The sequence below is a fragment of the Labeo rohita genome, chromosome 19 (genome assembly GCF_022985175.1).
Source record: "Labeo rohita strain BAU-BD-2019 chromosome 19, IGBB_LRoh.1.0, whole genome shotgun sequence".
Classification (NCBI taxonomy): Eukaryota; Metazoa; Chordata; class Actinopteri; order Cypriniformes; family Cyprinidae; genus Labeo; species Labeo rohita.
Window position 1 is genome coordinate 28,850,164 of NC_066887.1, and position 14,133 is coordinate 28,864,296.

The 14,133-nt window shown below is 35.2% G+C and overlaps 1 protein-coding gene across 2 annotated transcripts in view; it reads left to right on the top strand.

Annotated features, from left to right (window-relative positions):
- The window catches only part of col22a1 (collagen, type XXII, alpha 1), a 66,942-nt gene that overhangs the window by 25,975 nt on the left and 26,834 nt on the right, over nucleotides 1-14,133 (top strand). The window contains exons 10-23 of one of the 2 annotated variants that reach the window (XM_051137612.1): nucleotides 1,505-1,549; nucleotides 1,669-1,731; nucleotides 1,951-1,989; nucleotides 5,103-5,156; nucleotides 5,782-5,835; nucleotides 5,920-5,973; nucleotides 7,555-7,608; nucleotides 8,020-8,064; nucleotides 9,726-9,779; nucleotides 9,941-9,994; nucleotides 10,483-10,518; nucleotides 12,651-12,680; nucleotides 12,768-12,821; nucleotides 13,354-13,407. In XM_051137612.1, coding sequence (XP_050993569.1) covers nucleotides 1,505-1,549; nucleotides 1,669-1,731; nucleotides 1,951-1,989; nucleotides 5,103-5,156; nucleotides 5,782-5,835; nucleotides 5,920-5,973; nucleotides 7,555-7,608; nucleotides 8,020-8,064; nucleotides 9,726-9,779; nucleotides 9,941-9,994; nucleotides 10,483-10,518; nucleotides 12,651-12,680; nucleotides 12,768-12,821; nucleotides 13,354-13,407 — 690 coding nt within the window. The remainder of the gene's footprint in view (nucleotides 1-1,504; nucleotides 1,550-1,668; nucleotides 1,732-1,950; nucleotides 1,990-5,102; nucleotides 5,157-5,781; nucleotides 5,836-5,919; nucleotides 5,974-7,554; nucleotides 7,609-8,019; nucleotides 8,065-9,725; nucleotides 9,780-9,940; nucleotides 9,995-10,482; nucleotides 10,519-12,650; nucleotides 12,681-12,767; nucleotides 12,822-13,353; nucleotides 13,408-14,133) is intronic. The other variant, XM_051137613.1, reaches the window with a different exon arrangement.

Consider the following 14,133-nt stretch of genomic DNA (forward strand, 5'->3'; position numbering starts at 1 on the left):
CATATATATTACTGTTAAATATGTTTTCATTGCAGTGTTAAGATGCAAATGATATTTTCTAAAAGGTATAATGTCCCTTTCCTAAACAGGGTTATTTGTTTGCTTTCAAATTATAAATATATAAAAGATTTTATCTAAACCTTGTGTTTTTAAAGAAACTCATACAATTCGCACATGTATTTTTTTCTTATTTGGAGAAAAATATTTGGATGTAGTTTTGTGTTTGCATTTTATTTCCCCCACGCTTAGCTGTTGAACACACTGTATTATATTGATATGATTGAATTATTATTTAAAATATTAGAGGCCGGAGATTCCCCAATACGACAGGGTGGACAACCATTCAAGGGACATGGACAAACTCTTCCTTTTTATTAAATAAAAATATTGTTTTTATTACCAAATGGTCCATACATTCAAATTGAGTAATCTCTTATTTAACAAAATATTAATAGGAGAACAAAATTTTAAAATTTTATGATTTGATTATATTCTACTCTCATGGGACATTGCAAAATAACATGCATCCTCCTACACAAAACTTAAAAAAATCTAGAAAATGCATCTAAAGAGCCAAATAATGCTTGTTATGAATATAAAAACTTAACCTAATATAACACACCCTTTTGTAGTCATTTTTATGTTAAGTTATCATGGCAAATATGCATTCAAAAGTGATATTGACCCATACACAGAGTACTTGTGATTGCAAATTAATAAAAGTGGCATGCATTCAAAAGTGATTTCAATGCCCCACATATTAATAGTGGCTCCCTGATGCAATTTATATACAGTATAATTACCAAATGATATAATTGTGAGAGCACTGAAATATGTTTTTCCCTCCTATCTTGAATTAATTCCCTTTATGTGTACTGTAGTACACGTCATTTCCTTCATTTGTGCACATCCCTACTAAATACACCGTTATAACCACAAGACTTCAACATTAAACATGTCAACATTAGAGTAGGTGTGATAAAATTATATGAAGAATAATTCATAAAAAGTATAATTATTACATAAAATGTAGCAAAATAAAATTATATTACTGCAAAAAATAAGAATAAACAAAATAATAAAATTAACAACATCTGCCATAAATAACAGTTTGTATATAATAATTAATGTAACCCTTCCTTTAATATAAATTATGTGAATATATAATTAGTATAAAATCAGCTGCACATTTTGTTTTAAACCCCAAGCATGTCACAGGCATTCACTATATTGGTTTGTTTTTACTTAGTCAAAATTATTTTCTGTGTTAATGAACAGTATGTCTCAGATGCTTTTGATAGATATTTTTATTATTATTATTATTTAACCTGGAACTTTTATTTAAAGATATAAGGCTGGATATCAATTTTTTCTAAACTTTCATTTGTAATGCATTCAGTTCTGTTTTGTAATGCATTCATTCTTATTTCTGACCACTGTCTTTCAAAATGTATCCCCTCATTTCTCTCTTTTGCAATATCTCTCAATCTTTCCCATTCTACAGGGTGAGACAGGTCTACCGGGTGCCACGGGGCCCAAGGGTGAAAAGGTCAAATAATGTTTCAGTATCACAGCATCGCACAATGACTTTATTATGGTTTTACACATCTCTGGATGCGTTTCCAATGGGTTCCTCATTGGGTTTTTGCATAAACTGTACATCTGCAGGGGGATCCTGGTCTTAAAGGGGCAGAAGGACCACCAGGACCTAAAGGGCAGAAAGGAGAACGTGTACGACATCCATATTACATCCATATCACTTACAAAGTTTCATATAGCTTTGTTGACTGTTTAGATGAACGCAAAACAGCATTGCTGTCTGTTAGAAATGCTTTCTGCATTATAGTCGTTAGAGAAAAACATGATTTATTTTCATATGCTTCCATCTCTGCTGTTTCTATTTCTCTGGGCCTGGAGAATAATTGATCGGTGTTGATTGATTATTTGCAGGGCCAGGCTATCTCTATCAAAGGTGATAGAGGAGAAAAGGTAAGGTCATGAATTTAACAGCCAAGCTCCTCAAGACAGACAAAACTGTTAATGTCTTTGTGCACGTGTGTGTTACTGACTTTTTGTGCGAGCCAGAAGCCAGTTCATCAAAAACTTAATTCTTCCTTGGAAATCCAAAGTCTAGGATTATGAAAGTACATACCACGAAAGAAAAATTCTGCAAACTGCCACTCTTTTGAGGATGAAAACAATAAAAATACCTTATTTTGAAATGCAGAATTATGGGTCTTCCAGTCTCACAGGATACGCAAAACAAGAAGCTGCGCACCGAACACCCACTCACAGTGCTTAAAACAGACATCCTCCGCTGCTCAGCAGACAGACATATAGACTCCAGGGCATAATTACCTCAGAATAATATCATAATTAACCTCTATCAGTCAGAGATTCGTAAAGGAGAATGAAATGACTGTGGTGTTGGGAATAGAACGACAACTGTCATTATGTAAACATTTACCTGTGCTTATTGTAATATCGGTAAATGTTCAGATTTTACTCATATGATGAATTTTTCGATTCGCAATCTGTTAAGATTTTTCAAAAGGAGTCGTATTTTGAGATTTCCACTGCACCCGGTCACTATTCGGCCAAATTTATATGCCAGATGACGCCCACAGAAAAATGTTGCATGCTGGACTGGTCATTGGAATTTCCTGTGGGCGACCTACGAACAGCAAAAGCTGTGCTTCAGCAGGTTAACAATTGCAAATTAAACACACAAAACAATATGTCTTGTTTGTAATGGATAGATCACCCAAAAAGAAAATGTTGTCATCACTCACCCACGCATTGTTCCAAACCTCTTTGAGTTTTTTTTTCTTCTGTTGAATATGTTTTGAAGAATGCTGGTAATAATACTAAAAAAATACAATGGAAGTCGATGGCTACCGTCAACTGTTTGTTTATCAACATTCTTCCAAATATCTCCTTTCGTGATCAGCAGAAGAAAGAAATTAACTCACAACAAGAGGGTGAGTAAATGATGACAACATTTTTAATATTTACTCATCCTCATGTAATTTCAAACCCATAAGTCTTTGGTTAATCTTCGAAACTCTGTTGAGCTGAAGTTAAATCTCTTTGTCATATAAAATGATCCTATCTCCTGACAAGACTTTGATTAAATTGCTCGATATTTATGGATTTGTTTACAATGCCTTTTGTGCACTGCAAACAATGATTTTCTTCTGCAGTATTTTTTTATCTTGCTTTCCAGTACAAATATCTAAACAGTCTTAAATCAAGAAGATATAGTTCCTTGAGAACCACAATGACTTCTTGTTCTGACGTCTTGTTTTCTAAAAAAAAAATAAAAAATAAAAATAAATCAAACTTAAATGAGTTTATGCATAAAACAAGAAAAAAAAAATCTGCCTATGGACTATGAAAAATAAACTAAATTCAACAGGGAACACAAGAATATTTTTTAGTTCAATGGCAGATTTTTTTTTTTTTTTAAGTACAAACTCATTTAATTTTGATTAAAACTTCAGAAAATTAGACTTAATGTTTTAACAAATTCTCCATTCCAAGTATAAATGCATCTTGATTTAAGAATGTTTAGATCATTTTAATGAAAAACAAGATAAAAAAATCACCAAAGTCTTTTTTTTGTTTGTTTTAACAAAACTTTTTTTTTTTTTTTTCAGAAACAGTATTTCATAAGTCATTTTCCTTCTCAAGTAATTGTATCTTGATTTAAGACAAAAATACAAAAGACAAAAATACTAAATACTAAGAATGCTAATTTTTAAATGGCAGACAATAAATTAAGTGGAAAAAATCCTGTAGACTTACAATAAAGGAAGAACCTAAGCCATATGGGCCAGTAAGCAACCATTCAGAAAACATTAGTATTGTGGCCGCAAGTTTTACAACTATTTTTTTGTTGTTATGCATGATTTTCAATTGCTTGTGTGTGTATTTCTCGGGGTTTGTGTGTCAGTGTTTTGCATGAGTGTCCATGCGTTTATGTATACGTGTATTCATTCTATGTGAATGTGTGTCTGTGTACTCACATGTATCCATGTGTTATAATGTTAGCTAGCAGTATATTGAGGAGTTGGCTAGTTAAAATGCATGATGCCGCAAACGCATGTTTGTGTTTGAGGTGTTGCTCTGTCTCTGTCTCTCTTAAACCCTTTTATGTGGTTGTTTTGTCAATCCTTAACACTGAAATGTTGTTTGTCGAAGCTGTGAAGCTTTTGAAAAGTTGAGTCATGCAGAAAAGTTACAGATGTTGCAAAATGAGTGTTTAGTTAAACTGTTTTTAATGACACTTTAACATCTCTACATTGCATTCTGGATTTCCTTGGACTGGATTTTCCTTTTGCTTTTGCATCAGTAGCTTATCTATGATGAATATGGTTCATTTAAGCCAGCTGCTACTGTACTGAAATTTTACTCGTATATTTTTGGAAAATAGCTTTAATACATAACTTCATTAGAAACAAATGAAATGGCATTTCTCAAGATTGTGGTTGTTTTGTTGTGTTACTTTCCCTTTGATGGCATTTGTCAGTTATCAGTTTATCGAAGTGTAAAGAAGTTTGAGAGTAATTACATGCTATCAGGCTGCCAGCTGTGGCGTGTGAAGTCATTACTATAATCAGGTCATAAAGCTTTTCTCTTTACGGTTCTACTCTCAGAATTCCAAGAGATTCCCTGGAGTGCACGAGATGCCTGAAAGGCAAGATATAATGGCAAAGATTTCTTTAGGTTTCCTTAAGAGGTGTTTAGAAGTAATGTGTGATTAATGGTACTGACCAGAAAACTACACTAGCTGCCATTGGCCTCTTTTTGTCTTTTCTCATAAGCCTGTAGTATGTGATTCTTTGCGTACAAAGATGGAAAAACCATTGTAATGTCTGATGATCATTTCAAGCAAAAACAGACGGTGAGTTTTTGGTTGGCTGGTTTGATAATCTTGTTTAGAAAAATATGATTAGATTTTTCACAGGAACACATTTGGCCTCTTTGAACATGTATAACATGCTAAAGGATGAGATGTTTTGGGGGCCACTTATGGCCATGTCCAAAGTCATGTGACATGTTGTTTTAAAGCCCTGCTGAAATTCTGCCTTCTTCCACAGGGGGACAGCGGCGAGCGTGGTGAACCTGGAGCCAGAGGTGAAAGAGGAGAAAGAGTAAGACACACTTGTGTACATACAAACAAGATGAAATGCCATTTGTATTTAACTTGCACTACCATTCAAAAGTTTGGGGCTTGTTGGGGCAATGTTTTTTTTTTAAAGGACCAAAGTAAGAACAGTAATACTGTGAAATGTTGTCATTTAAAATAGCTGTTTTCTATTTGAATATATTGTAAAATGTAATGTTTTTTTCTGTGATGCAAATCTGAATTTTCAGTATCATTACTCCAGTCTTCAGTGTCACATAATCCTTCAGAAATCATTCTAATACGCTGATTTGCTGATCAAGAAACATTTTTGATTATAATCAATGTTGAAAACAGTGCTGCTTATTTTTGTGGAAAATGTGATTTATAGATAAGTAGGTAACTTATCATTTATTTGAAATATTCTGTGTATTTTTTTAACAAAAAGTCTTCAATGCATCCTTGCTGAAAAAAACAACCAAAAAGAAAAAAAAAAAAGAAAAAAACTTGACCTGACCCCAAACTTTTGAGTGCTGGTGTATCTAATGTAATGCATGTGACCTTTTTTTATCCAAGTTTGTCCAAACATTCTTGATTCCATAGGTGTGTTTATAAGTTACATTAATATTTATTTTACATTTGGGCATTTTTAGGGATCAAATGGTTTACCTGGTCTGGCTGGGAAAAAAGGCGATAGAGGAGAGAGAGTGAGTGACAAAAGGTTTATTTGTATGTGATTGAAGGTATAATTTGGTAGTTATAGACTATTGACCAAACATGTTGATGAACAGGGTGAACAAGGAGTTTCAGGTGAAGCTGGGTTACCTGGACCTCTCGGACCAAAGGTAAGACCTCCTTTAGACAGAGGAGTAAGGATATTTTTGATTAAACTAGTGTCAGAAATTAACATACTGTATTTGTGACCCTGGACCCAGTGCACGGGTATATTTGTAGCAATAGCCAAAAATACATTGTATGGGTCAAAACGATCGATTTTTCTTTTATGCCAAAAATCATTAGGATATTAAGTATAGATCATGTTCCATGAAGATATTTTGTAAATTTCCTGTTGTAAATATATCAAAACTTAATTTTTGATTAGTAATATGCATTGCTCAGAACTTCATTTGGACAATTTTAAAGGTGATTTTTCTCGATATTTTTTCACCTCAGATTCAAGATTTCTAAATAGTTGTACCTCGGCCAAATATTGTCCTATCCTAACAAACCATACATCAATGGAAAGCTTATTTATTCAGCTTTTAGACTGAAAAAAAATGACCCTTATGACTGGTTTTGTGGTCCAGGGTTATGTAAAGTCAATATTTGCCTTACGAAATGCAATTGTTTTGTCATTTTGAGTCCAAAAAGGCTGTTGTCAAGGTCCACTGAAGTGCTTTGAAACATGCAGTGTTATTCTATGTGTTGATTTAATTTCAACTGAAACAGGAAGACAGGGCAGGACATATCAAGCAGTCCTGCCCCCTTTTTTAAATGACAAATAGCGTTTTGTTTTTATCGCAGGTTGAGTCTGAGCCATTGAGCTCAGTATAGCTGAATTTGACAGTGTATGGCAGCCACGCACTGTGCGTGTGAACCCAGTGCCATTCACCGTGCAGAAAATATTATTTCTGTAAACAAGTGACCGATTTCAGATGCAGGTTCAGCGTCTATTTATAGTGTAGGGGTGGGATGCTTCAGATTCTAGAAGGAATTTGATTTTATAGAAAATTTGATGAGAAGCTAAAGTGCAAGGTGATGTCATCAGAATCATTGGCCCATATTGGTGGAAGTTTCGAATGGTTATATGTTGTAAATACAAATTTTGTCATTGTTTTGAAACACTTTAGCTTATGCATAACCTTAGGGCTAACATATTCATACTAAAAGCCAAAAAACTTAAATTCTGATTTCATGGGGACTTTAAGATATGATATATATTAATGTGAAGTGATTTTGTGATGATAAATGCTAAAAAAAAAAAAAAAAATGTACACATTTAAAAGTAATTGTCTTGTTGATGTCACTTATAAAATAAAAATAACATTAAATCTGCTGTAAATGTTGGCGCCGATAGCCTAGTGGTTAGTGCGCCGACATACAGCGCAACTGTGCTCACGGCGACCCGAATTCGATTCCCGTCTCGAGGTCCTTTGCCAATCCCGCCCCCCTCTCTTCACCCAACGATTTTTGCCTTTCTCATTAAAGGCATAAAAAGCCCTTAAATCTGCTGTAAATAATGCAATTAATTCTCTATAGTATGTCAGTAGATTTCTGTGTGTTTGCTGTTGCCATTTTTTTTGGCATAATTTTCTCATAATTTTAGTTTGATCACTTTCTGCTGACAAACTAATTTCTGACACTGTGCTAGGTGTTCTTATGTAGTTTTACCCATGATCTGGCCCTTTTGACCTATTTTTATTTAGGGTATCCAAGGTGATGCTGGTCTACCTGGATCACCGGGTCCTCAAGGGGTGTCTGTAAGTATAACCTGTGTGTTTAAACCATGTACTAATGATAATGAAAGCCCATTTCCATCCCTGAGTATTGCAATAGAAATGTACTTATGACTTATTCAAATTTCACAGTTGCAACTTTGTTTATGATAAATGCATCTTTATATTTTACAATTGCGACTTCTTAATCATGATTTTTTTGACTTCTTAATCATAATTTTTTATTTAATTTTGTATTTGATTGTACTGTTTTTTATTTACTTGTTTAATGATTAATTTTTGCTGTTGAAACTAGCTTCAATAGATGATCACAAACTGAAATAAAGACTTTGCATCCACAATTTTGTGTTGCATCTGTTCAGGACAGATTGTTGTGTGTTCAGTGTTCTTCTCTGTGACGTTTGTGACATACTGAGTTGTCATGTTTTACATCAGGGTGTCGCTGGAGTTAAAGGAGACAAAGGAGCTTCTGGAGAAAGGGTAAGGGATGACTGACACCTGTCAATTATAACAATTATGTTCACACAAACATCATTACTTAGGCTTAGTGATCTGAACAACCCCCTAATGCAATTGTGAATGATTCCTGAAACCATGCAGCAGATGTTTTACATGTACAGTACTCTCATTGTCTTGGGAAAATTGAAAAATCTAGTTTAGTCTGTCATTGCAGACCTCCTTCTGCCCACTAAAAGGCCTGGGACAATGTTCCCGCTTGTCTTCCCCTTGTCAGCGCCCCTGTTTTAGTTTTGATGCTTTGGAATAAGTTGGACGGAGCCCAAACTAGTCATTGTCACAAAGTACTGTACATACCTGTCAGATCCAAACGCTACAGAGGGAATATTTCTACAGAGTGAATGCAGGCAGACTAATAACTCAAACAGATGTCACAGCGCTGATGCAGACTCCATATATCCTGTTCTGTGGGGGCGTTGTGCAGTCAGAGCGGTCTAAGAACAGTTTCACACGGTAGAGCATTGCCGTCATTCTTCAGTCTGTCTGACGGCCCGCCCCCGCACGCACACTGAGAGCTTTTAAGACAAATTTGACTTTCCTGAAAATAATTTAGAAGTCAAAGATGAAGCACATTTGCACCACTAGAGTCACAAAATGGAACTTCAAAAATAATGATACAGGTTCACATAACTTCACGTCTGTCATTGGCTGGCAAACACATAGCCCCACCCCCAACTCATGCCATTGGTTGAACTGATGTTGCTGTATTTAGCTGGTTGGAATGCTCAAACTAAATATTTTAGAACTATTCACAGCTATATTATTGTGTCAAATATTTTAATGTGAAAAATAAGCGTAGTTTTTGGCCAAAACGCATTACTTTTGTATAAGAATGCTGGTAATTTAGTGCAAATGGAGTGAGTGGATATATTTTTAGACCGAATGGATGGTTGGAACTCAAATGGCCTTGAATGGCCTTGATGGCCTTGTTGGAACTCAAATGGCCTTGATGGTTGGAACTCAAATGGCCTTGAATTCAAAATAAATTCATCATGCGAACGCATCCACCATCTGTTATATTTTCTGAATTTCTGACCTAAAACAGCAGGCTCTGCATAGTGCATATTGCACATGTTTTTGTCATGTTATGGTCACATTTCCATCCTGTCAGTCAGTTTCCTGCTGCTGTTTTCTGTATTAAAAACGAAACACCTGTCTAGACAAACACACATAAAGGTAAAGGAATAGTTCACCCAAAAAATTGAAGATGTCATTCCAAACCTGTATGCTGTTTATGGGACATAAAATTAGAAACTGGGAATAAAGATGGGGACTTTGGACATGACATACTGTTAGCAGATGCATACTAATGGTGGTCATAAAACAGAGCAAACTGCATATGTACTATAATATTCGTTTATTAAGATGACATTCATGAAATTATCATTGAAAAATTGGAATACATAATGGCATTTTGCATATATAGTACTTTTCAAAAGTTTGGGCACAGTAAGATTTAGTTTTTTATGCTAAAAAAAAAAAAAAAAACAGTAATATGATGAGATATTATTAAAATTTAAAATGTAATTTATTCCTGTTGTGCAAAGCTGAATTTTCAGCATTTCTAACGGTAATATTATAATAATTATCCATCTGATGACGTCTCACTTTCAAATGTTGTTTAGGGTGAACCAGGTTTAGATGGGTTTCCAGGGAAACCGGGTGTTCCAGGAAAAGACGTAAGTATTCTGAGCATTTTATAATGCATGTAATTTGTCATGTACCATTTTGCTCAGCATGCATGTGCACTGGATGTACAAGATATTATGAACTTGTATCACATTTCTGCTTAGGTCAAGTAAGTAAGGTCTTCTCTTTCTCTCATTTTCTCTGAAACCAGGGTCCTAGGGGGCTGATTGGTGCTCCTGGTGCAAGTGGAGTCAAAGGAGAAAAGGTATAAAGACATTTTATTTGAGACACTCGTTGCTTGACTTTGAAAGGTCTGGGCAATTTTTTTTATTCACCCTCAATTTGTTCCAAACTCATACAAAGTAATTTTGTACAGTGTTTCCTTTTGTATTTCTTAGATAGTTGACCCGTATTTGACTGTTCCCATAAAACCCTCAAAACACATATATCTTTTTTGGAAAATTATAGTTTTGTATCATATGTCTATTTCTCAAGCTCATCCACAAAGACAGACATTCCAAAATTGAACCAGTCTGTGTCATTTTATCTCTTGTTCACTGTCCCATACCCACAAAGGAAATGACTTTCTCAAACAAAATGAGAAATGCTACTTTGTCACATGTTGTAGTACAGACGGTTTCACTCTGGTTTAACTCCACTTAGAATATCAAATCACCCTTTGTGGGGTTTTAAACTGCGTTGAATAGATCAGTTAAAATTTAGCTGTTTAATAAACACTGTGTTTGTTAATAGGGTGAACGAGGTCCTGCTGGATTGCCTGGCGATGCGGTAAGACGTTTGTTTGATTGATTGATTGATTAATTAAAATTCAAATTTTCCAATCATTTACTCACTCCCATGTCATCCAAGAATCTTTCTTTCTTCAGTCGAAAAAAAAAGTTTTTGAGGAAAACATTCCAGGATTTTTCTCCATATAGTGGACTTCAGTGGTGGCCAACGGCACTAGCTCTGTGATGCATGACTTTGCACATTATGTAATCACATTGGAAAGGTCATGCATGGTTAGTTCTTCGTAGAGGCCTTTATTTCAGCCCAGGCCCCAACTTATTTATGACCCTCTGGCCAGTTTTCACATCACAGCTCAGACGGGCTACTGCCACTGTCAAGAGCAGCTCGGACGGTGTTTAGTTGCTGCCACTGGTTGCTTGGTCATTACTTTAAAAAACAAAAACTTACATTTAATGAATAAAAAAATGTTCCAAACGTTTTTTTCTAAATTGACTTAATAAAATAACGGAACAAAATATATCATTTTGCCATTTCTTACAAAACTGAACTATTTTAAAGCAGAAGTCCACTTCCAGAACAACAATTTACAGATAATGTACTCACCCTCTTGTCATCCAAGATGTTCATGTCTTTCTTTCTTCAGTCGTAAAAAAAAATTGTGTTTTTTGAGGAAAACATTTCAGGATTTTTCTCCATATTAGAAGTTTGAACTTCCAAAATGCAGTTTAAATGCGGCTTCAAACGATCCCAAATGCAGTTGTAAACGATCCCAGCCGAGAAAAAGGGTCTTATCTAGAGAAACGATTGTTTATTTTCATTTTAAAAAATACAATTTAAATACTTTTTAATCTCAAACGCTCGTCTTGTCTTGCTCTCCCTGAATTCTGTGTATTCTGGTTCAAGACAGTTAGGGTATGTCAAAAAACTTTGATCGTATTTTCTCCCTCATCTTCAAAAATCGTTTCAAAATCATGCTACATCACTGCAGAAGTTCTGACCCAGTCTTTGCAAAATGAACATGCAAAGAAGATCAAACACCCTTAACAAAAAAGGTAAAACAGTGATATAGGACAATTTTGAAGTTGAGGGAGAACATGAGATGGGAGTTTTCCGACATACCCTAACTGTCATGAACAGGAAAAAAACAGAGGTCGGGAAGAGAAAGACAAGACGAGCATTTGAGATTAAAAAGTATATAAATTGTATTATTTTTATATAAATAACCGATCATTTCACTAGATAAGACCCTTCATTCTCGGCTGGCATCGTTTACAACCACATTTGGGATCGTTTGAAGCCGCATTCAAACTGCATTTTGGAAGTTCAAACTCTGGGCACCATAGCAGTCCATTATATGGAGAAAAATCCTGAAATGTTTTCCTCAAAAAACGTAATTTCTTTACGACTGAAGAAAGAAAGACATGAACGTCTTCGATGACAACAGGGTGAGTACATCGTCTGTAAATTGCTGTTCTGGAAGTGGACTTCTCCTTTAATAGCTGAAACAGTAGTGTAAGCTGTTTTGGGAGAAGGGAAAAAAAAAGACAGGCTCTGGTTGGACTCGGGCCAAGAATTCTGATAAGCTGTCGGACCAGGGCCGGGGTAGGGCCTAGATTTTAGGCCCTTTTTTTAGTGCAGAGCTCTCTCATTTTCCATCTCATTTTCTCCTCCAACTTCAAAATCATCTAACATCAGTGTTTTACCTTTTTTTTTTTTTTTATAAAGGGCGTTTGACTTTCTTTGCATGTTCGCTTTGTGAACACTTGGTCAGTACTTCTGTCTACGTCACACATGACCTTTCCAACGTGATTACATTGGAAAGAGCATTTGTGGTTTAAAAGTATATACATTTTTTTTTTTTTAGGAAATGACAGATCGTTTCGCTAAGTATTGATTCCTCGGCTGGGATTGTGTAGAGCCCTTTGAAACTGCATTAAAACTGCAATTTGGACCTTCAACCCATTGATCCCCATTGAAGTCTACTATATGGAGAAAAATCTTAATTTCTTTTCAATTGAAGAATGAAAGACATAAAAATCTTGAATGACGTAGGGGTGAATAAATTATAAGGAAATTTCAATTCTGAAATGAAGTGATCCTTTAACTGAATGAATCACATTGTAAAACAGCAGTACTGGGATGCTCATGGCTTCATCTGTGTTTTTCCTCAGGTTCAGCTGGCAGGACTCAAGGGGGAGACTGTGAGTGTACAATCTGTTGAGAAGAAGAGTCTTGAACCTCGCTTCTGTTGATCATTCTCGTAACTGTGTATGTGTGTTTGTTTTCAGGGCGCCCCTGGTGTACGAGGACCCCCAGGAGCGGACGGTCCCTCTGGACCTCCTGTAAGATATGTTTTGATTTAATGCTCTTTCAAACTAATTTTATCATTTTAAAACGGCATATTGAGGATGAAAATTGAAGTTAGTTCTGAGAAAAGCCTGGTCTATTCCTCACATCTGGTTGCAGACTAATGAACAGTGATTATTTTAAACTGCAAATTTTAAATGAAGTCAATCTAAGAAAATGGTTGGCATTATGGCGCTATTGTTTTAAATGTTTCAAGGAATGATGTAGCAAGTATAATTTTGTTTAACTCTGTGTTTGTGTCAATGTGTAAGCACTTATGGGAATGTATTTACATGTCAAATTTCCACTCTGTGACAAACAGAATAGACAGTAAAGTTAAACTCAAACATTAAGACTTTTTAAATGGGCCTCAAGTGTCCTGATACTTTTTGGGGTCACTGTACATCATGAAGTATCACATTCATGGTCTGTTTAGGAAAATAAGAAGCATCATATTTTCCTCTGTCTGCTATTGTTGTGTACTTCAGTGTTTTTAATTAGCATATTGTTTATGCTGTTTTTTTTCAGGGCCCACTTGGACCTCAAGGTTTGCCCGGTGAGCCGGGTGAGAACGGACCAAGGGTAGGACAATTGTATTTTATTGTAACAATCCATCTCGGTTGTTTTTAATGGAGATGTAAGATGTTCTAGAGCCTGATCTGTGGTAACCATAGAGACTGGCTGGAAAGCACGGATCTCCGTGCATGTTCTGATATTTTTGAGTGCTCGTGGGGTCAGATTAAAGCGAGGAGCTCGTTAGGAAGAGAGGCAGGAGATGTTCAAACGCTCTCAGATGCCCTCGAACTGATGAGATGACAGCATCATTAAAATGTTCTCGGAATACTTGGAAAACATTGTTTCTTGGCAAAAATAATAATGGTATTTGGAGAACAGCTCCAAAATGAAAAAAACAAGCAAACAAACAAGTTTTGTGTATTCAAATGAAAATTCTGCCATTGTTTACTCACCCTCATGTTGTACCAAATCAATATGACTTTCTTCAATGATCCATAAGTGTTGTTATCATTAACTAAAGCTATTTAAAAACAGTTTTGTTAATTGAAATAAAATAAACTATAAATATTAAACTAAAAACTCAAACTAAATGAAAATTAGAAATGTTGCCTTGGCAATTACCTGAAATGAATTTAACTTTATAAAGCCTACTGTATCATATTTGATATGCAACATTTTCAGCACGATCAAAAATTTGCTGAAAAGACCATTTTACACAATCTACTGCATGGCTTTTGTCGTCTGATTAATATGTTATACTTTAACCAGCAAAAGGCTTTTTCAGGTCATGAT